The following is a 24,480-nucleotide window of genomic DNA, read 5'->3' on the forward strand; positions in this document are numbered from 1 at the left end:
ACAAACTAAGAACATAAAAGCAATGTAAAAAAAAAAGATAGGAAAAGCCAAATAAAACAGAGGAAATGGAGATAAGAAAAAGAGAAATATATTAAACCAGTGATATCCAAAACTCACATGATACAGCTTTTTCATTTACCAGCATCTGCAGGAATAAAAGCCTGATCTCTTTTGATTTTTTTTTGTTTCATCTTGGCCTATGAACAGACAGTGTTTTCACATGAGGGGGCTCTCGTTTTTTCTGGCGGGCATTAGTTTTTATCTATTTATCAAGGGACAAAGCACATCAATTAACAATACTGTAAATGTGCCCATGTTTTGCCAAATGGATATTTTTCAACCGTTGTCCTTTGGTTATATGCTGAATTATCCAGAGCAGTCAAAGGTAGTACATAGAAAGCAGCCAGAACAGGTAAAAACATAAACACCACACAAACCAAGACAAGGTTTATACCAGCATTAGTTTCTTAGATGAGTATAGAATCTAGAGGGGATTATCAGGCCGTCTAGTCCTTGTTAAATGGAATAAATCAGACTTGTGTTGGTATAATACCTGTATGACTGTGCTGCTGCTGTCAGATGGGGAAGTGCTGAGCCTGTCGCTGCCTGTTGATGAACTAAAGGAATGCTACTCTGGTAGCTCCTCTGGTTTTTCTTTCCCGTTTATCTATTCCTGCCTGATTCACTGAGGAAAAATGTGGAGGATGTTGAAAGCATTTAACCTACAGAGACCCAAACATCACCAGAGATCAAAATCGTCTATTGATCTAAAATGTCTAATACTAATCCTATCAATATAATTGGTGTAAAATACAGTTTGTCAACTTTTCATGGTCATCAGATATGATCCATTTGGACGTTCAGAGGCTCCAAAGTGAACGTGGAAACCCCATCATCTTCTAAAACATTGATTCACCAGTAAAACCCATGGAGTTGGATCAATGACAGTGGATGGAGACACTTGGTTTAAGTTCAATTAATGATATATTTGCTGAAAAAAGTCACTTTTTCTTCAGTTTTCCATTTCTGATATAATAACCCTCAACTTTAACCCATAAAGACCCAAACATCCCCCATTTACCAAAATCATCTACTGATCTAAACTATGTAATCCATGTTGATCTATTAATCCTATCAATCCGTGAAAATAATTGGTATAAAATACAGTTATTCATCTTTTCATGGTCATCAGATATGACCCATTTGGACGTTCAGAGGCTCCGACTCTTCAACAATATTGATTCACCAGTAAAACCCATAGAGTTGGATCAATGAAAGTGGATGGAGACACTGGGTTTAAGTTCAGTTAATGACAGATTTTGCTAAAAAAAAAAAAAAAAAAAAAAAAAGTCACTTTTTCTTCAGTTTTCTGTATTTTTGATATAATAACCTTCAAGTTTAATCTGAGCTTTTATAAACATCTACATGATCAGCACATTAAGTGATGGAAAATCCCTGATTTTCACTGAAAAAAAATACAAAAGACTTAAGATAATATTACAATAAATGGTGATAAACCACTTAAGGAAGGTTAACTTAAGAGAAAATTAATTTGGGAACTACCACAAATGTCGCATTGGGTCCTTATGACGACAGGATCTGAGGTGACTCATCCAGACCTGTGACCCCAGCCCTCCGCCCCCACCCTCACCTGTCTGGATGGACCTCCTCACCCTCACCTGTCTCATCTGACTAGATGGACCCCCTCATGTGTTCCCACCCTACTGCATCTTTACACACTGGAACTACATCTGCAAATGGACATCCATCAGTCCTGGTGCATCTACAGCCTGTCCGTCCATGGGAGTGGATCCCTCCTTCACTGTGATTCTCCCTGAAGTTTCTCTTTTCCCACTGGAATTTTTGGAGTTTTTCCTTGCCGAGAAGGTGGGTCTAAGGCCGGGGGATGCCCAGGACATTAATCCATTTCCTTCATCTGTTGTTTATTTGACTGCTGTTTGTTTTTATATCCAACTAACTTTGTAAAGCCCTGTGCAGCAACCTTGTTGTGATATAGGGCTCTACAAATAAAACTGAATTGAATTGAATTAATCTAAGCTTTTATGAACATTTACATGATCAATAAATTCAATTTAGGAAAATAATTCATTTTCACTGAAAAAAATGCAAAATACAGAGGATAATATCATAATAAATGGTGATAAATGACTTAAGAAAGGTTAAATAGAGGGGAAAAAAGGCATTTGGGAACCGCCATAAACATAGCACTGAGTGTTTATATGTTAAGTGTGTTGAATAACCACCACCTGAGAAATCAAGACCCCAATCGAAAGATGCGCTGTCAGTCTGAAGATTATACTGAGTCAGTGGGCGAACTCATCAGGCTTCTCAGACTCTGAAAAGCACTACAGTCTGCTTGGCCACTTCACATAAGAGGCTAGCTTTGAATCGTCCATGAATGCCTCTGTTGTGTTGCCTGAACTCAACAGCACTGACAAAGTAGTCTGTGTGAAGTGAAATGAAGTGCACCCCGTTCACATGAAGATTCAGGTTCCCTCAAGGACTGCTATAAATCTGTGCTAAAAAAACCAAACATTAAAAAAACACACCTCGGAGGAAGAAGACCGTAGTTTGACCTTTAAATCCATTCGATATCAACACATGTACTGTTGTCTGATGCTTCCTGCTCTGCACAAAGACACAAAAAACTGCTTCCTGAATAAATATGATGTTAACAGAATACAAACACCACCACATACATACATCAGTGTGGTCTGAACACTGAGTTTTTCACACACTGGTTTTGTATTCAGCTAGTTTTGACTCCAGTTGTCACATAGTGTGCAAACAGTTGCATCTGACAGTGTAACAGTCAAAATAAACCCTAAGGATGTTCCCGAAGTAGGCATCAACATGACCTTAACTTCTCAAATATAACAGTCTACACAGTTATGATACTGTCAGGTGTCTTGTTTCATTTTAACTTATACGTGTTATCATCTGTATTGTTTTTTTGAGCTGATAAGACGTTAAAGTCAGGTATAAAATCATGACAGGGCAAAAGCTAAATCTGTATAAGTCAAAAGTAGCTCTCTAATGCCAAGGAACACTCTGAGCCAACGCAAGCCTTGGTCATGTTATGAAATAGCTGTTGTTGAGTCTTAGTGTACTATGTTAAGACCTTGGATTACCATGGTGTGGTGGTGACAGAGCCAATCCTCAGGAGAGCTCCTGGTTTGCAGTGCGGAAAGGAGACACAGGCCCAGAACAAGCCTCTGTCATCGTTCTGTAAATGGGCTATATGTAGTAGTTCTACCAAACCTCCTGAGACCCAGCAATGCATTTTTGTCCTCTGTAGGGGACAAGAGTTTCACAGCTTTATTAAAAAAAAACAAAAAACAACCCAAACAAACAAACAAACAAACAAAAAAAACCACTGTCCACTGCAAAGGACATTCCATAAAAATTTTAAAAATGCTTCTTTGGTGTCTTGCGTCTTGTGTCTTTGAGTACTTAGAAAAGCGCAATATAAAACCGATGTATTATTATTATTATTATTATTATTATTTGATATTTTTATTTCAATCATGTAAATGACAATTTAAAAACAAAAATGCAAATAAATGATATCAAGAAAATGAGAACAAAACAAAACAGTAATGTAAAACTGCAACGTCTTGAGCCTTAAAATGCACATGACCGAAAAGAAGTAGGAAGGAGTATAAACTTACCTAATCCTACCCCTTCAAATCTTTCCATACTTACTACAAACAACACGGCCCCAAATTTATCTGCAAATTTTAAACACATACATTAAACCACTCATCCATATTACAACACATTCACCATACCCTAAATCATTGTTATACTCCTTGTGGAGTTTATTTATCAGTGTACCTCTGGAAAATCATTTCTTTATGCCTCTTTTCCATCTGAAAAAACTGTTGCATTGTGCTGTTTTCAATAAAGGCAATTATTCAATGTTAAAAAAAAAAAAAAGCCAACACTTGTACTTTCCTGGGTCTCAGGAGGTTAAAAATGACTTAAAATTATCATTAAAGAGTTGAGAATGAAGAGCTATGAAGTTGCAGATGTATCAGAGTACAGAGATATGAACTGAATATTCACACTGATGGTCTGGGGATTTATATGACCACTAGGGGGAGTAGTGAGTCAGTCTGCCGTTCACCAACGCCATACAGTCGTGGAAAAACTTATTAGACCATCAAATGTCATCACAAACAATGGTTATGCAGTCAAGTACTAACTCCTGTGTGTATCATGTGACTAAAACAGACAGAAAAGAAAACATGGAATGCCTAAAAGCACTGTTTTCGGCAGTACAATGCCATAGCTACTGATGTAAGAACTGAAGTGATTTTGGTTATTATCAAGAAAACATGGAAAATGGATAGATATCAGCGCTGAAATTAAACTCTTTTGAGCTATTTTTGTTGTTATCATTATATTTGTCCAAACAAATGTACCTTTAGTTGAATCAGGCATTAAAATGAACAAGAAATTGAAGAAAACAAGGGTGGTCTAATAATTTTTTTCTGCGACTGTATGAAGTGACAAGATGGGATGAGAACTGCAAAGAAACAACTTTATGAATCAAAGAAAGTGACAAAGAGATAAAAGCTAGAAGCACTGGACACAGTTAGAAATGAAAAGAATGGAGTCTGATGATGAAATCACTGCGTTTCTTCTACACAAGTGAGTTTGATTATGACTTTATGAAGGTCATTAAGTGATGTTCTTTTCTTCACTAAGTTGCTATTTGTTGATCCACGGTTCAGACTAAACTGTGACAGTTCTGACCTTGCTTGTTTGATTCCAAAATGATCTTTAGTGCAGCTACTGACAACACAAACTGTACAGAAAAGAGAGGTGATTTGTCGTTTTACCGTGGCTGTTTTCTGTCTAAAAACAGAGCTAAGCAAACAGAGCTATAATGTAAACCAGGGGTGTCAAACTCATTTTAGTTCAGGGGCCACATTCAGCTAAATTTGATCTGCAGTGGGCCGAACCAGTAAAATAATAACATAATAATATATAAATTATGTCAACTCCAAACTTTTCTCTATGTTTTAGAGCGAAAAAAGTTAAATTATATTTATGAAAAGGTTTACATCTACAAACTATCCTATCAAAAGATGTGAATAACATAAACTGAAAAAATAAGTACAATTTTAACAATATTCTGCCTCAGTTTATCATTTACACATGTTCATTATAACTTACAGATCCCAGTGGATCTACAAATACACAAAACAGTGAGTAACAGGCAGAATATTGTTAAAATTGTACTTACTTCTCTTAACACATTTCAGGTTATTCACATTTTTTGCAAAATTATACTTTGTTTTTGTGTAAATACATGAAAATATTTACATTTACAAAAAGAAAAATTTGAAGTTGACATTATTTCTATGTTATTATGATCGTATTTTACTGGTCCTGCCAACTTGAGATTGAATTGGTCTGAATGTGGAACCTGAACTAAAAGGATTGTTAATATCTTAGTGTAATTTTTGCATTTCACAAATTCATCCCAAGGGCCGGACTGGACCCTTTGGGGGGCCGGATTTGGCCCCCGGGCCGCATGTTTGACACCTGTGATGTAAACTATCAGGTGACCCACCGACTGTAAAAATAACCAGCCATTGAGTTTTTTATTTGAAGAAGAATACTAGATGATACCATAATACAGATGTGTATAAACAATGAGCGTCTGACTTTATTCAGTGACTGATACAGTCTGTGGATACATTGTCTTTATTTGTTGTTGGTTTTTGTAGTACTAAGTGTGTTCTGGTATGCAATATCCCCCTGCTGGTCAAACTTTGGAATATATAATGCCTTTAAACAATAATGACACAAATATGTAACAGCCCTTTACAAAATGCATTTGTTATATTAGAGGTTACAGTGAAAGTCACCGGGCAGAGAATATAAGTGAGCCGAGTGTAAACAAAGCATTGTGTCCTCATATTCTTTCTACAAATAAGTGTGCATGGCTGGTCAAGTGGAAAACTGGTTTTCAAATTATTGCACTTACTGGGGTTTTTGTGATGAGTTATGTCGAGCATATCAGCACAAAAAGGTCATCGTTTCCTCCCTGGGATGTAAAACATGTCCATAAGGTCAAATGAAGTCGTGTCTTTAACCCTGATATTATGTTCAGTTATAAGAATCAGCAATAATATTCTCATATTCCCAGGTTAATCTCATATGTGCATAATTCTTCATCTAAAAAATCGTCTGACAAATGCATTTTTCTCCATGAACATTATCTTAACTTCAATTAACAACAAAACGGTTAATAGTATTTAAGCACATTTTTTACTTATGCAGATACAGGTAGTTGAGAATTAACTTTTTTCCCATTAAAAACATAATTTAAAAACTTTTTTTCTGTACATTGTCAAAAACACCACAATTGTTCAAACAGATTCTTAATTTGTAAGTTTTTTTTTATTATTTTCTTCTACACTTTTGAGATAGTTTCTGTCATAAGCCAAACAATACATCTCTGTTTAGGTGTAAATCAGATCCTTTAAATTCAGTTATACATCTTAAAAATAGCCTATATTTAAGAGTTTAAAAATCATTACAACAGGAAATTAAGACAGAAAAAACATTGTATGTGAATATTAGACTTTGTGCTTTAAATATTAAGAATTTTTTCTAAATATATCATATTTTTTAATACTCTTTTGTGGTATTTGTGTTGTACTGTGCAACATTTTGTACTGTTGACTTTAGTTAACTTTTAACCAACCATTGCCAATAAAAGTACCAAATACATCATGTGTCATTCAGTTCAAAACGGTGCTAGTGCAACTGCAGTGCAATGTAGCAGTGGTTGACAAAAAAAAGCACCTCTTTGCTTCTATACTTTCAGTCTCATTTGTCAAAGTCTTTGAAACTGACACCACAATGCAGAGAGTAAATACAGAATTTTGTTTCCCTTCTCAGGACTGTTTTTTTTTTTTTTTTTTTACTTCTTACACACAGATGTTATGATATATGGGATTTATTATAGTGTATCAAGTATAAATGTATCACACTATCACTACTGTGGCCTTTCAACATGTCACCAGTGTCATTAGTGTTGTGTCTGTGTTAAACTACTGTTGGGAACATGTTATCAGTTAAATGTTCATCTGGTTCTCCTGCCTCTGTGCACAACATACATTTTACAGATATGAGTGATTCCATGAAACTGGTACCTAAACACAGGACAGAGGAGCTAAAAATTCCAAAAAAATATGTAGACTAATGTTATGAAGCAAGTTTTAATTTCGTTGTACATGTATATAATGACAATAAAGGCATTCTATTCTATTCTATTCTATTCTATTCTATTCTATTCTATAAGGTTGGAAGCACTTTGGGTCTATTTCAAAAATAAATATTTACTTAGATAAAAGGAAAACATTTTTTCAGATAAAACACATTTTAAAATAATTTGTATACAAAAACCCGCATGTAACAGTAAAAAGGGCATGAAAATTACGTGCTACTGTTTTTTTTGTATATCCTTTTGTTCTCTCACAGGTACATTTTGAGAATCAAACTAATTATGCAAGGCAGAGTGTCTCACAAAAATGACTGTTGTTGCTAAATCATTCGTGATTCATTTGTGTTTAAATGGGCAGGTTCTGCATGTAACGCCAGTGGAAACAATGAAACCTAGAATGAGACTGCCGATTCATGAAAAACCCACGTCTGGATTAGAAAAACCACTAGGATCGTCAAATTTAACAGTGTCTTTATTTATATAAGACCATTTCAAGCCATGTTTTCCAAACACTTAGGTAGCTTTTCATGTCCCAATTTTGCAATTTCCTATATTTTATTAAAAATTCATTAATTTTAGGATGGCTCAAAGTAAGAGTATCATTTTTTTTTGCATTTATCTAAGGTCATCATTAGGTACATCCTGGGAGGAATTATGTCTACATTTCTCTTTTATTATTGGGTCTAATAACCTGGGAAAGTGCAAGATACCAAAATAAACCCAGTTTCATAGAAGCACCCAGATACTAGAAATATGAAAATAGCTAAAAGGAGATGGAAAAATCCCTCTATGATCACTAAACTGTCCAAGAGACAAGAGTGACCCCTGCTGATGAAATGCATCCCCTGCAGTTTCAATAGAGGTCAATGAAACAACTCTTTTCACGCATATTGTTCAGTGTATTGGTCCTTACATAATCACTACTTATTTGTAAATTCACATGTTGAGTTTGCTTCTGGGCGTTTGGTTATTTCAGACAATGAAAGACCTGTTGTTATGTGGCCATGTGGCACGCAGACAAAACTCATCCTCAGGACAGTGGCTTATTGAGAAACATGAGATTGAGTGTTTCCATGCGAATGTGAACAAAAAGAAGTAAACAGCAGACACGGAAAACAACTCTGGTACCTTTGGGATTAAATCACAGCATTCTTTGGCATTAGCAGTGGCTGGAGTTTGTTGCTTCATGTATGACTCACTGCATGGTATATGATTTGGAAACCACTGCTCTCATTTTACAGGTGCCGTCGGAGGTAATGAGACCCTAGAACTGATCTATCCTATAATTTTCCAGGTGAGAGGGAGTGCATATAGTATGTGAATGATTAATTACTAGCATTAGTCATAATATAAAAATATATCTTGCTGGAGAGCGACTTTTCTTGTGTGTGGGAGAAACAGAAAAATAATTTGCAAGTGGAAAAATGCTGTGTTTTGAGTATTATTGTAAATGCAGACGCAGAAGAGCAAAAACAGCTCCCTTCCTTTCTACACTAGCTATTTTTAGATGAAATTTTCCTAATGAAATAGGAAGGAAATGATGACCTTCACATTATGTTGTATAGAGTAATGCAGCTTTCAGTGGGTCTCACCTCTACTTCTACAAATAAACGGCACTGCAGTCAAGAGCTGTGACTTTGCACATCAGTTTTAAGAGGAATGTGTGAAATGCAGTGAGCTCCTGATGAAGTAGGACAGCTGTCTGGGACAAGTCACTCATCCCCAGGCGTTCTGCACTGCATACATTTCTGCACTTTTACACAGTCACACCATCGAGCATCACTGCTTTAGTAGACTGCAAGCTGATAAAGCAATTCTTCATCTGGGATTATTTATGCATGACACTGATTAATAAGCAGTTTGGAGGAATTAAAAAGTGCACCCAAGTGTGTGAATTCTGTCCTCATTGATGAAAGTATAATGAGTTTGAGGCTGGCGTGTCTATCCCGTTGCGTATAAAGATGGAACAATATGAAAATTTCATATCAAAATGTGTTCATACCAAAATTATCATAGCAATCATTATTATTGCAGTGTTGTTGAAATGTGCTCAGTATGTTCAAAAAGTACTTATACACAGTGAAATAATTTAACCAAGCTGCGTTTAAAAAAAAAAAAATAATAAAATAACACGCACAATGTACTTTCTGTTGGCAGAACACAAGCAATGCCAAAATATCCACAGATTTAAACAGTTATATAAACATATGGTCTGGACCCAGTATAAAGAGAGAGGATCTTAATACTTATGTTACATCAATATTCTGTCTTACATTGTTAATGTGTGCTTGTTGTTCCTCATCTAGTCGATATGTGTTGTCCTTTACCTTCTGGTATTGTTCTTATCATTGCTGGTATGTGCTGCCCTTTACCATTAGTGGTATTGTACTTTTATTCTGACCGTCGTTGGTATGTAATTATTACAATGTAAGTTGACGGTTAACTGTTACCCGCGGTAACACCACCATGAATGTACTTGTTTCTATTTTTTGGTTATATAATGTAAATACTGTTGAATGACATTCTAATTTGGTATAGGCCTATTTTGTTCATTGTTCTGGCTTGAAGTCTAAGGACAGGAGTGAGTGACGTCTTTATGTTAAATTATTTGATGATGAGAATGGGGGTGGGATTAAATAAGTTTTTCCTCTTCCCACTCCTTTTTGAGTGTAAATGAATGGTTTTGGAATGTTTTAACTTGCATGTATTCTGTAAATGCTCGAAATAAACAAGTAATGAATGAAATGAAACATTAAAATATTAACACGTAAACATCAGACATACAAATGTGCATTAAAGATGGCACCTTATAGCCAGAAGCGATATCTGCACTAGGGGTGGGAATTGATAGGATTTTATCGATATCAGTGCCATTGTCCATTCTGCTTACCAATCCAATTCCTTATCCTAGTGTTTTTTTGAGTGGGAAAAAAAGCAGTTGGTCAGGTCATAGTGGAGCTTGTTTGACCATTTTCCAGATCAAATCATTCTGAATGTCACAATAAGACAGAGAGATGTACACTGCAAAAATCAAAATCTTACCAAGTGTATTTTTTTCATTTCTAGTCAAAATATCTCATCACACTTAAAATAAGACAATCACCTAAACAGTAAATTTTCAGTGACATATAAGAACTTATTTTTAGACAATAGATCTTGAAAATGTCATTTGAAGAAATCTTACCAAGATCATTTTCACTTGTTCTATTGTGAGATTTTTTTTTGTTTGTTTTTGCTTAATTCAAGGGTTTTTTTTTTTGTTTTTTTGCTTAATTCAAGCAAAAATATCTCCCTGTCTTGAATTAAGCAAAAAAACAAAAAACAAAAAACAAAACTGCCAATGGAACAAGTGAAAATGATCTTGGTAAGATTTCTTGAAATAAGATTTTCAAGATCTGAAAAGTTACTCTGATGAGATATTTTGACTAGAAATGAGAAAAATACACTTGCTAAGATTTAGATTTTTTCCAGTGTATGGGACGGAGGTGCGCTCGGACCTGGTCTGTGTGGGAGCCCGCTATCCCTGGATCTCTGGAGCGCTGTCCATGCAGGTGCCTTCAGCCATGTTTTTAGAGGCCAAACATTGCAAACTGCTCATGCGCACCTGGAGTGCCGCTGCTTCTCCAGGAAATGAGCAGTATCACCATGAATTTTCAAAGCTCAGCAATCTAATACGGTTTTAATGATAATTCTAATTTAGGCAGTAATATTAACCATTGGGAATTTTACCGTGGTTTGTCGTTATACCGGTAATCATTACATCCCTAGTTGCATATTCATAACACATGCTCCGAAATATCTAATCTTTGGACGATCTATCCCCTTTACATCCCATTCTGTAAACCCCGCTGCAGTGCCTCTTCCCTACACCGTTACATCAAGATAGAATTAAATATCACAAGAAAATCAGAATCCTACCACCACAAGAAAGATTTGATTTGGCTTGCAGAGCTGTGTGGATTCATGGGCCTGCGTTTACATTCCCACACACCTCCTTTTGAAGGAGTTCGCTGGCAGACACAGCCTAGTTCAGCATCCAAAGCACGTCAAACTGTGTATTACCAGTGGAATGTACTTCTGTGACTCAAAATCATGCGATGAAGCGAAGTACGTGTCATATCGCTCTAATGTAATGGCGGTTTGTACATTTTGAGTTGAATTAGATTCTAATGTTACAGGTTTTTGAATGGAAAGTCTAAAAAGAGACAGACTTTTACTTCTTATATAATAAATATTCTTTGATTCAACTGCCAAAAAAAGTTCCCACCTGTATCTACCAAAGCAAATACCTCAGATCCTCCCATTGGATTTACTGCTGTGATGAATCTGTTTCAGCTGCAACAAGTTTTTCTGCCCCTACTGACACAGTGAGGAGCTTCAGTTTGATAGAGAGCATAAATATTGGACTGTGTTTCTATGGAAAAATGTTACCTGTTAAGTCCAGATTGACCCTGTTCTAGAGTGAAGAGAGGAGGATGAAGTGATTACCCATCATGCCTCATGTCTGCAGTACAAGTCTGCGGGGGCAGTGTTATGGCCTGGGGTTGCTTCATTTGGTCAGTAATGTTATATTTCTATAAAAAAAAAAAAACAGGAATAAATACTGTGACATTGTATAAACTTATTGAAACAACACTATGACTAATGTGTGACATAATCAAAGCTAAAGGCAAAATATTAATGCATAGGATTTTTTTTTGTTGTCCAGGCTGTGCATGTCTAATTGCCTTAATTACTCCTATTGTTTTGTTTTTTTTTAAATTCTGATTAATTACTTTCCAGTGTTTTGTTTTGTTTTGTTTTTTTTACAATGGTTTAAGTAAGTTTCTTGTCTGTTATTCTTCTCCTTTTACCTGTTTATTGAATGTTATCACCTATGTTTTCCTGTCAGTGTCTATATTACAAATTACCTCCATACACCACAAAATTAAATAAAGGTTGAATGAACAAATTATAAAGTTTTATTTTTTATTTAAACTTTATTTAACCAGGTAGGACTTATTAAGATTAACAAGTGGTGCCAGGCACAACAAACCCCGCCCCTCGCACGTATTGTAGCTCATTTTGGCATCGATCCAGCTGATGTCATCATGTCTATGCATGTGCTGATGTCAGTATATCATTTGTCTCTTTATATGTGCCAAGTTTGAAGTAAATTGAAACAAAATTGATGTTTTTATAGACATTTGACATGTTCGCCCATTATAAGTAAATGGGAGAAGAAAAAAATAATTTTAAAAAATCATAAAAAATTTTAAATTTGACCTGCTTTTCCCAAAATGTAATGACATCTATTCTGGGTCACTGGCAATCTATAAAGCCAATTTGGTATGAATTCAACCAATAGTTTTGCTGGGGTAATAGTCTTTTTAACAAGAGAGCCCTGGTGGAGACTAGAAGCAGCACAGTTAACTCTTTTGCAGACCGAATTGCAAAAAGTCATACATATACACAAACATCATATTAAATGCAAACTCAGTATTGAATTATATGTGTAAAGGGAGTCATTTAAGTATTAAATTAACCAGGCAAAACATCAACATATATCATTTTGTGACTGATCAAAGCATATTTAAGGGCATTTTTTTTACCAGATAACTTAAGATATTTAGAACAGACTGAAAGAATAAATCCTTCACAACTCACCTAAAAACTACCTGAGAAATAAACATATATGACAAGCAGGCATTAAATGGAGCTAAAAAGGTTGGTGGCTACTGCTGTAATCACATTAAAACCATCACCAACTGTCAGTACTACACCTCTGTGGCAGTAAGCTGATTTAGCAGAATACTCCTGAACACTGAAAGCTGCTGATAGGATCATTTCAGCCCCATCACTGTGTCCTCAGCTGCCTGTGGAGCTCACACCAGCAGTTTCTATGTCAGAGAACGCAGGGGGACGCTGCCTGGGACACACCTGCTTCAGAGCTTGCAACTGTAATGAACGACATCTTAATTAAACTACGATTACGTATGCTGTAAACGGTGCATGCTTTGGTTTTAGGACATTTAATTAACCGCCCGAGACCCAGGAAAGTAAAAGTTTTGGTTTTTGTACATTAAATAATTGTCTTGTTTGGAAACAGCATAATGCAACAGCTTTTTCAGTTACATTTTTTATGGAATGTCCTTTACAGTGGACAGTGTTTTGAGAATAAGAATGAGAATAGGCTTTATTGTCATTGTACTCCAAGTTACAACGAAATGGGTTCAGGATGCCCTTACCAAAGTGTAACAGATTAAAGAGCAATAAATGTAAAAACAATAAATATAAAAGCACACAGTGTAAAAACAATAAAATACAGCATACTGGAAAACTATAAACTCTCTCTCACCCACACATCGTTCATATATTGCACAGATTTGTTGTTGTGGTTTTTTTTACCCATAAAGACCCAACGCTACTTTTGTGTCAGTTCCCATATGAAATTTTCTTTAAATCTAACTTTTCTAAAGTGACTTATCACCATTTATTATAATATTGTCTTCTGTATTTTGCATTTTATCTGCATAAATCAGGTATTTTCCTATATTTTATTTACCGATCATAAAGATATTCATAAAAGCTCAGGTTAAAGTTGAGGGTTATTATATCAAAAACAGAGAAGACTGCAGAAAAAATTACTTTTTCAGTAAAATACATCATTAACTGAATATAAACCAAGCATTCCAATGATTTTACTGGTGAATCAGTCTTAAAGTAGATGACGGTGTTTCTACTTTCACGATGGAGCCTCTGAATGTCCAAATGGGTCATATCTGATGACCATGAAAAGTTGACAAACTGTAATTTTACACCAATTATTTTTGATAGGATTAATGGATCAACAGGTATTAAACATTTTAGATCAGTAGATGCTTTTGATCAGTGGTGGATGTTTGGGTCTTTATGGGTTAAATAAAGCTGTGAAACTCATCCCCTATAGAGGCCAAAAAAACTGCTGGGTCTCGGGAGGTTTAGCACACTGAGTCAGACTAATCATGACTGTGGTGACGTTACACTTATGGTAATATTAGTTATAAAATGACTACATATGCCTGGTCATTTTATCTACAACAACCTAAAATATCAACTCATTTCCGTTAAGAAGCATTACAGATATGGGAGTTTTATTAATATCCACTCTGACATGAGGTCACCCAAGAGGCAGCCTCCTCACTCATGTTTGCACTTGTGTTTATAACTGCTCATGTCAAACAGTGTGCGTTTAATTTATTGAGAGTGATTTATTAATGTTGCTGTGAACTTGCTGGATCACCATTTGATGAATCACACATGATTCACTCGCATGATTCACGATTGGAAATAAAATCAACAGAACAACGCCCAGTGTCTCTCCACCACATGGGGTCCAAAGTCTAAATGATTCCCCATGATGAACAGACACCTGCAGGAGGGTGATGGAAACACTTGACATTTTTCAAACAAAGACACTGAAAACCCAAATTAATCTTAACCTTTACATCGAACATCAATTCACTTAACCCTCAATGACCTGAACTGCTCCCATCAGCCAACAGTATATATTCATCCAAAATGTTTAATAACTTTTGAACCCTTAATCCTATTAATACATTGAAATAAATCATGTAAAATGCAGTTTTTCAGCTTTTCAGCGGCATCAGATATGACTCATTTGGACATTCAGAGGCTTCATTGTGACCATGGAAACATCGTCATCTTCTGCACCATTGATTCACTAGTAACACCATTGTAGTTTGACAAATAACAGTGATTGGAGACACTTCTTTTGTGATCAGTTAATGATATATTCAGCTGGAAAGCCCCCGTTTTTTATGTTTTACTTGTAACTTTGAAATTTATTCTGAACTTTTATGAACATTTACACGATCAGTAAATGAAATATACTCAGGACATGCTTGATTTTCACTGAAAAACCGAGAGGATAATTTTACAATCGTGACAAATCACTTAAGAAATGCTAAATGTAGAGAAAAATAATTTGGTAATTACCACAAAAATATTTCTAAGTCTTTAACCCTTTATTGGGCAAGTGACTATTTTTGGTAATTTCCACAAACATTAAACATGGGGCCAATCCAATGCCTCAGTAGTGGCTTTTCCATTGGACATCTGTACAAAACTTAAAAATATTTACTAAATGTTGAAAAAACAGAAGTGTGTAATGTCGGTTTATCCATTAAATCACAAATGCGATGATTTGTTTATTTATTACTGTAAGATGACAAGAGAAATCATCCCATAAACATCATGACGAGCATAAATATCACATTGATTTACAGATATATTCATTATTATTATATATTACCCCTCTATCCCGTACTAAATTAAAAAATTATTCGGTTTCCTGGTGTGTCCACACATACTGCGCCATGTTTCTTTTAAGACTCTTCCTCTTCACTTGTTGTAACATCCATCAACATCTGTTTTTTTTTTTTATTCACATGACTCTAGTTGCAGAAAAAGGTCTTTCCATTGCAGTTTTGCGTGATATACCAATTTCATTATGCCTGAAAAACCACATCTTGCAGTGCAAAAACTTTTCATTGAAAAACAAGAATTTTGGTGAAACTGACATTTTTCCATTGGACAAATTTTTATGCACAAGTTATATTCACACAATTTGAAGGTCAGTGGAAAAGCGACTTGTGAGGTCCAGACGCATGTTGGTTTTTACAACATTATACAGTGACACAGAGAGATTTTATAGAAATTTTGAAGCTGCAAATAGTGAATACGAGTGACTTTTGTCAGTTTATGACCTTGTAACAGTTGTTTTATTGCATGTGTTTACTTTTTAGCAAGTATTGCTCTGATGTTTTATGGCAAGAGGAGGGAGACTGTTGTCATGCCAACCAACGAGGACGTGGATGATGATGTCCAATAACACACTAAAGTTGAGTATTTCAATGAGTGCCCTATAAAGGGTTAAGGGTTAACACCACATCATAAGCACTATTAAATATATCATTTTTTTCTTCATTGTAGAAAATTCATGCTACTTCCTCCTTGCATATCCAACACAAAAAAAGTCCCATCTTTTCGTGTATAAGCCTGGTGCTGATTCAGGTGTTTTGAAATCACTGAGACAGCACCGCTTCCCCTTGCTACGCACCCCGTCAGCTGATTCACCACAACGCAGTAAAGCCGCTTTAGTCATGTCAACACCCTGCCTGGGAACACGGTCTCCAACACCCCCGGTGGGAGTCTACACACACCACCTGCAATTTAACCTGAAAAAGGCAACTGCAGACACCATCGATATTCAGATTTTCTTTTAACTACCAAATGACACATAAATTACAGCTCTGATCCGTCTGGGAACGTCAGAGTGATGATTTCCAGTAAACACAACACTGCCAGCCTTGTTATAGCAACAAGCATCAACAGCAAGTAAAGATACTCTGCAGGGCATGAGGAGAAACAGGAGCCTTTAACAGAACTCAACCTGTCACTCTGCAGAACTGACAAGCTGTGTTTGCACCGGGATGTTGTCATACTCGAGGTAGATCAGCTAGAAGTGTGAAAAACAGCCAGCCAAAGCAGTAAAGCTCGCAGCTACAGTATGTGTGTGACCTGGTGAAGGTTGGATCTGTTCATTCCTTACATAATGACATTAGCTCGCTCCCTCACATGACAGAGGTTTAGGTTGTTCTTAATGAAGCTCTTTTTTCTGACCAGTTGTTGTCATCTCTGGAGGAACTGTGGTGTTTATACCCGCAGTTACAGTAACAGAAACACAAACACAGGAACTAAAGCGGCATTTAATTGTTATGTAGCAACTGGAACAAACTACCAATAGATCTGAGATGAGCCACAAATACACATCATTGTCTTATAACTACCATATGACATACAATGTACATCAATGCCATCATTTCTTTAGCTATACTGCATGGCAATGTCTTTTAGTTACTTACTTTTCAATATTTCTGGGTTTTTGGTTTTTTTTTTTGTATGGACACAAGTATTGGTGACACATTGAATTCATATTGTGATAAACACATCTAATCTAATCTAATCTAATCCAATCTAATCCAGTCTAATCTACAGGGTTAACTTCTATAACAGTGTCATCTACGGCATTTACACAAAGGCTTCAGGATTTGTTTGTACTTAATTTTGAAAAAATTTAAAACAGGTGGTGCCAAGCACAACAAACCTCGCCTCTCGCACGTATTGTAACTTATTTCCGGCTGATGTCATCATGTCTATGTGTGTGGTGACATCAGCATATCAATTGCCTCTATATATGTGCCAAGTTTGAAGTAAATTGAAACAAAATTGATGTTTTCATAGACGTGAAATTTCGTCCATTATAAGTAAATGTGGGGAAAAAAAAGATTTAAAAAATTACTAAAAAATTTTAACTTTGACCTACTTTTCCCAAAATGTAATCACATCTATTCTGTGTCACTGGCAATCTATAAACCCACCTAATAGTTTTGCTGCTAAAGTGTTAACAAAGAAACAAACAAAGAAAAAAACAAACCGAACCAAAAACAACACCCCTTGCCTCCCCTTTGGGGGGCGGAGATATAAAAATCCTGGCCTACCTAACATCATCCACACACAACCATAACCACTGCTTATACTTTATTTAATATATTTATTCACCATTATCTAGTTTGTGTACAATCCTGGATATATTATTGCCAATATTATTAATATTAAATTAATATTGATTGCATTATTATTGACAATGACTGACAAGAATATCTTTATCATGGTAATATTTAAATTTACTGGAAAGGGAAAACAGAACTTTAGATGTGATGTGTCCCGATATTTTTGTCCATATAGTGTATTGTTATGTTCTTTTAAAGCTCTTTATGAGTGAAATGTAATAGAAAACCTATATGTCAACAGGTTAGGTCAAAAACCCTTCTTTATGTACAGTAATGATTAAAAACTGGATGATGACGTTGGCGTAAAACAGTTAATGTTGTAGCATTGCAGTAAAATGACAGTGAAATACAAACCCAGAAGCACAAGGCCCATATTTCTGAGCCTACTTTACCTGTGGGTTGTTGTACAGGCTTCACAGCAGGACACAGGAAGGTCTGAAGGCTGGACATACAAAGTTCATTCACTGTCCCCATGGTTCCAGAGTGAGGCTCATGCAGGACGTTACGGGGGCGTCTCAGTGTCAGTGAAGCCACAGTACGTGCTCCTCTTAGATTTGGACGAACGGGGGAAAACGGGAAGTTGCAAAGACCCAGGCTCCCCTCTGTGACTGCGGACAGTCACTCGGTGCTCCCCTCCGTTCCACTCATGGAGGGACTCCTGTCTGTGACGCTCCCACTCCGTGTCACCCTGCTTCACCTAATCCCCGGCCTGATCAATCCCTCGCTCCAAGCCTTCGCACTCACACACTTTCTCTTCCCCTCGGTTTGAATGTGCAACTTGCCAGGACGTTGAATTCACTTCTGCTTTCTCCCTGTTCCCCTTTCGTGCTTCTGTCTCAGCCTCCTGCTATACTCCTCTGCGCTCTCTCTCTCTCTCTTTCTCTCTCTCTCTCTCTCTTGCTCATCTCTCCCACTTGCACTCCCTTGCTACTTTACATTCTAATTCAAGCAGATATTCTTAGACTTAACAGATTGCAAACAGACATATGGTGCACTTATGCATTTTACACTGTACATTCTGGACAAATATATGTTCACGAATACAAATCAAGTAGAGCTGATTGAAAATATGGGAAAAAAATCAACTGAAAAATACTTATAGTTTTTTGCCGTACATGAAAATCACTGTACATTTACTAAATCTCTGGTAACACTGTTTCAACTTCCACACCCTCTGTTGCTCTTAGTTTCTATCCACTCCACATTTTGACTTCAAAAGTCCTGCATATAAAATAAAGATTTCATTGTTGCTTGGCAACGGGTTAGAAGAAATTATTTGCTCCAGAGCAAAACACTGTGAGCAATTTGTTTTGATTAGATTATTTTCACATCTATTGAGGTTACTCACAATGACACGGTTGCATTCAGGGGTCTTAGAGACTCACAATTCTTCACTTACTTAATCAAAACAAATCAACCTGGTTCTGCCCGTGACAAGTTCAATATCTGACGGTTTTATGATTTGATTTTTGCTTCCTCTTAGGTTTACCACTTGAACCTGTCACTCTGAATTAGCCCACCTGTCAGTCTCATAGAATGTGTTAAAGCCCTTAACATGAGCCTCTCATTCACTGTCAGTCATTTAATAGCATTTAATGACTCTGCCCTCTCGACAACATCTCAAGGGTAGTGTCTTACCCACACAAGTTATTGTAAATGATAATGTGGGTTTGACACACATGTGCTGCATTTGCCATGTCACCACCTCTGACCGAGCCATCGTCGTCCAGCTCATTGTCCAACGCCCAGTGCTTCACAATGACCCCGGCATGAACTGCAAAGTCAGTATCCTCTTTAAAATGCCGCAGCTGCACATCACCCACAGGAGCAGCTCTGTCACAGGAGGAACAGCAGTGCAGCACACAGTGAAGTCAGCACAAATGTTTATCTTCTCTATTTTAGTTTGCATATTCCTCCCTCTCTGCTCACTTCCACAATAAATGAGAGCGTTCTGAAGCTAACTGAGCCACTCATAAACAGGTGGTCAGAGATTATCGTATTCTCTGCAACTCCAGGTGGAGGGCGGTAATTAAATTTTCTATATGTTTGAATCTCATTCATTCATTTCAGTCTTTATTTAGAAGGAGTAATGGCTGCTGTGATGAGATTTCATGGTTTGTTAGAGTAGGGCTGGTTTTAAACTGGACACTGAACAGTTTATTTGAGCAGCTATGCAAACATGCCACCAGGTGGACAAAAGATGCAACAACAGTTTTACTCCCTGTTAATTGACCAGGACATGAAACTACAGTCAGTGGTGGAATGCAAATAACTTGACGTAATGTACTTGACACATTTACCTCAGTATATCTATTATCATATTATATATTTAATGCTACTTTGTCCTTTGATGTCTTCATATGCCTTTACTTTATTCTATTTACTCAGCACATGTTGTTAATTTTGACATAAAAACATACAAAACTCATATAATACAGCATGATACTGTTTTATTCTACTAATAAGGGACATGCATAAATAACAGATTTGCAGATTAGTTAAAACGGTAAGGACAGATGACAACTTTTTTAAGACATTTTTTGGAAAGGGAGCAGAATTATGCTTTACTTGTATTAACTCAGACCTAATCTTTAGGACACTGTCTCTGCTCAAGTGCGGCAAATGGTAAGAACAGTCTAAAAAAGTGTTAAAAAATTAAATGTTATACTTGAGGTTCACCTGCTCCTGGTCAGTTTTATCGTTATTACTGTTTAGGTTTATTGGGGGGTATGCATTACTGATAGCGTCACAATTAATCCACTTAAACTGTTGTGATTATTATACTTGGAAAGAAAGAAAAATGCTCGTCACTACAACTAACCTATCCATTAACAGGCTGACCACCAATGGATATTTAACCTCCTAAGACCCACTGTCCACATTTGTGGACAAGAGTTTCACAACTTTATACAAAAAAAAAAAAAAAAAAAAAAAGAAAAGAAAAGAAAACTGTCCACCACAAAGGACATTCCATAAAATTTTTAAAAACTGCATCTGAAAACACTTGCATCATGATGTTTCCAATATAGGCACTTATTTAATAAAAAACAAAAACGCTTGTACTTTGCTGACATGTCCTGGGTCTTAGGAGGTTAAAGGGAGATGTACCAATGATGGTTTAAAGAGTGGAAAAGCCATTAGCACAGTAATCAGCCAATATCATCTGAGTCCTAAAGGGTTCTGAAAACAAATTATGCATGTCTAAAATTAATTTCCACTTTATCAGAAACTAGATTACTGCTCAACTGAACATCTAAGTCAAAAAGGGGTAATTTTGCATCACTGAACATCACACTCACAGTAATAAATCCATGAATGTGAAGCTGAAAGTCAAACTAAATGTAAACATGATGTATATAAACATAAAAAACCTGGTAGTTGTTACTGGTGTAGGCTCGGTTTCATTGACTTAGGAGTTTAGAGTTTAGAGACTTGCAGTGTAATATGAAATCAGATGGTAGAGACGACAGAGTTACCCCAGTCAAGCTACAGAGCGCCTGCTGATATGTGTTGGTGGAACTCCTACATAGGAACCTAATGTTAGTATCACCCATGGTGACTAACAGCTGGCTGCATGGGAGCAGGACCAGCACCTCTGCAGGTACAACTCAAGTGAAGTCACTCACTGCAAAAGATAAACAGGCTAAATATAGAATGAACCGGGAAAGTAACATCTAACTGATCAAAAGCTGCAGAAGCAACGGCCCAATTTTCATTTCAGCGGTCTGAAAGCTTTGATATTCTCCTTTTTGTGTTTCTTTTTTTATTCTTTTGTAACTAGTGCTCATCAACCAGTCTGCATCCTGCATATTAGGAAAACTTCAGTTTATTTCTAGACCACAGCCTGCTTGGAATAGTGCCTTGCAGAAGAGCAGCAGTAGCATGAACATGCTCCAAAGTGAAAGATCCCCTTCTACTCTTTTTCATCTTAACATTTTCATCCTACACTTTTTTTTTCTTAGACACTAGTCACGTCTCCTGAGATTCTGCTGCAGCTGCTTTGACTTTTTGTCTTTTTTTCTGCAGTTACTTTGAGCGTGAGAGGAGCTTAGTACAGGAGCACAGCTGTCTCTTCACGTCAGTAACAGTGACAGTACACAGCAGGAAACTAACGTTTAACCGGCCAATAAAAACAACTGTATTTTTCAAATGCTAATCACTGAAGCAAGGAGGAGTCAAAGTATGAGGACAGGTGACGCCTATAACCACAGCCACCACACATACCTGCTGCCGTGAGAACCACACCTATGAACCGGCACACTGCTTCCTCTGTGTGCAAACATTTTATTATGCAAAGGGCTGCACTGACAGGTGCAAGTGCATGGTGAAAGTGCATGAAAAAAAAGATAAAACAAAGACTTTTTGACAGCCTGCAGCTCAATGCCTTTGAAGTGAGTCTTGAAACAGAGCCGCACCCAATGAATCCCCAGATCGCTGATTTAGGGCACCAGAACCTGGCAACATCGCTTCAACAAACCACATAAATTTTACAAAATAAAGTGAGGTTATGAGACACAGGTTGTCGTCAGACAGACTGCACATAAATGTAACATTTCAACATAGCAACATGTTTAGTTGTGTAAGTCTACTCTGTATTAATAATAAAATAACTGCCAAAAAATGAAGAGTATGTGAAAGTCATGTCTGGACAATTTCACTGAGAAAGTGCCTTGAAGGCTAAGGGGTTTTTTGTGCCGGGAGCTTCAGCAAGTCCTGCCTTTTATGCATCACACTGTAGCAGAGAGTGGCAGATCTAGAACATTTTACATGGGGTGGCAAAGGAGTGGCAAGACGTCCTCAATACAGTATATGAAAATCCCCTGTGTCTAAAAGCAAATGATCCACTGAAACACTTTAAAGCTAGTTATTGTAACATTATCCCTTCAAAGAAAACAAAAACAGGTCTTAGGCTTAAATGAAACAAAGGTTCTTCAAACTTAAATTACAATACAGGACTGATATCAGTCATCTCTTTTAGGAGAGTTTAAGCAAGTATTAATGCACTTTTGGCAAGTATTAATACACATATTGAACCGTGATCATTCATCATCTTTAGCGTACATTCAGTTCACTATAAATTTACTTTAACTTTAATTTTGTGTGTTAAAATGTCACCTGAGGAAACTGACTTCACCTGCAGAAAGAGGCCTAAGATTACATTTACAATCAACATTTTGTGGTGAATTCATCTTTTATTTCAATGTTATGAGAGGCTTTAGGACAAAGGTCTCAAACATGTGGCCCAGGGGCCAAATCCAGCCCACCAAAGGGTCCAGTCTGGCCTGTGGGATGAATTTGTGAAATGCAAAAATTACCCTGAAGATGTTAATATTTTTAGTTCATGGTCCACATACAAACCAATTTAATCTCAAGTGGGTCAGATCAGCAAAATACTATCATAATGACCTACAAATACTCACAACTTCAAATTTTTCTCTTTGTAAATGTAAACATTTTCATGTCATTTTACTGTACGTACACTAAAACAGTCATTTCACTAAAACACGAATAACCTGAACAAATATGAACATTTTTAAATGTCTGAAGTGTAAGTTTACCAATATTCTGCCTGATACTAAATGTTTTGTGCATTTGTAGATTCACTGTGATCTGTAAGTTGTAATTTACATGAGTAAATGATAAACTTAGAAATAATATTGTTAAAATTGCACTTAGTTTTCCTAGGAAATTTCAGTTTGTTCATGTTATTCACATTGTTTTAAAGGATAGTTGGTAGATGTAAACATTTTCATCGCATAATTTTACTTTTTTCACTGTAAAACATAGAGGAAAGTTTGGAGTTGACATTATTTCTATATTATTATGGTATTATTTTACTGGTCAGATCAAATTTGACTTAATGTGGCCCCTGAACTAAAATGAGTTTGACACCCCTGCTTTAGGATATATAAATGAAGAGTATAATTTTGAGGACATTAAAGTTGGGTGGGGGTAGGGTGGGGCAGCTAGGGTAGCAAGGCTCTACAATAGGGGGGTAGTTGCACCTCCTTGCCCCCCTGTAGATCCGCCCCTGGTAGCAGATATTTATGTAGTGATGAATTGCAACTTGAAAATACTGACATGGGAGCATAAATGCAAATAAACTGGGACCCTTGAGCACACTGGATGGACTCCAGTTCCCAAACATACTCCTGACCCCCTGTACTGAGCATCGGACATGAAATGCAACTTCTGGAAAACATTGCAAGAGGTTGCTCGATATACAGCTATTGCTGAGATGAGATTTTTGAGGATTCAAATGAATAATCTGCTTATATGAAACCAAAACTTATCTCTTCTGAGTGCAGAGTAGGAGCCCTGCTTCCTCCTAACAAAGCATCAGATGAAATCATGCAATCAGGACATTGCTGGTGCTTCTATTTTGAGATGCATTAAGCTCAGAGAAAACTTAACTGCTAAATAATTGAGAAAAAAGCCTCAGTGGTAGCCTAAGATGAGCCATCAGCTCATCATGGCCTGACATCATCTCGGGGTCACCCTATGCATGATGTCACTACACAGCTTCTTTTAAAGATGAGGGTTGTTTTTAGCAAATGGGGGCAGTTTTTATGTGAAACTGTGTCACCAAAAGAGCTTCAA

General features: G+C 36.6%; 1 protein-coding gene across 2 annotated transcripts in view; it reads right to left on the reverse strand.

Moving 5' to 3' along the window:
• cyth1a (cytohesin 1a) overlaps window positions 1-24,480 on the reverse strand; it is a 65,533-nt gene that overhangs the window by 40,309 nt on the left and 744 nt on the right. Inside the window, exon 1 of one of the 2 annotated variants that reach the window (XM_030140725.1) lies at window positions 18,273-18,672. The exons of the other annotated variant lie outside the window; for it this stretch is intronic. Within the exon in view, the coding sequence (XP_029996585.1) occupies window positions 18,273-18,354 (82 nt within the window). The 5' untranslated portion in view covers window positions 18,355-18,672. Of the gene's footprint in view, window positions 1-18,272; window positions 18,673-24,480 lie in introns of those variants that run through there. 2 annotated transcript variants of the gene reach the window in all.

The sequence above is a fragment of the Sphaeramia orbicularis genome, chromosome 8 (assembly GCF_902148855.1).
Source record: "Sphaeramia orbicularis chromosome 8, fSphaOr1.1, whole genome shotgun sequence".
Taxonomy (NCBI): Eukaryota; Metazoa; Chordata; class Actinopteri; order Kurtiformes; family Apogonidae; genus Sphaeramia; species Sphaeramia orbicularis.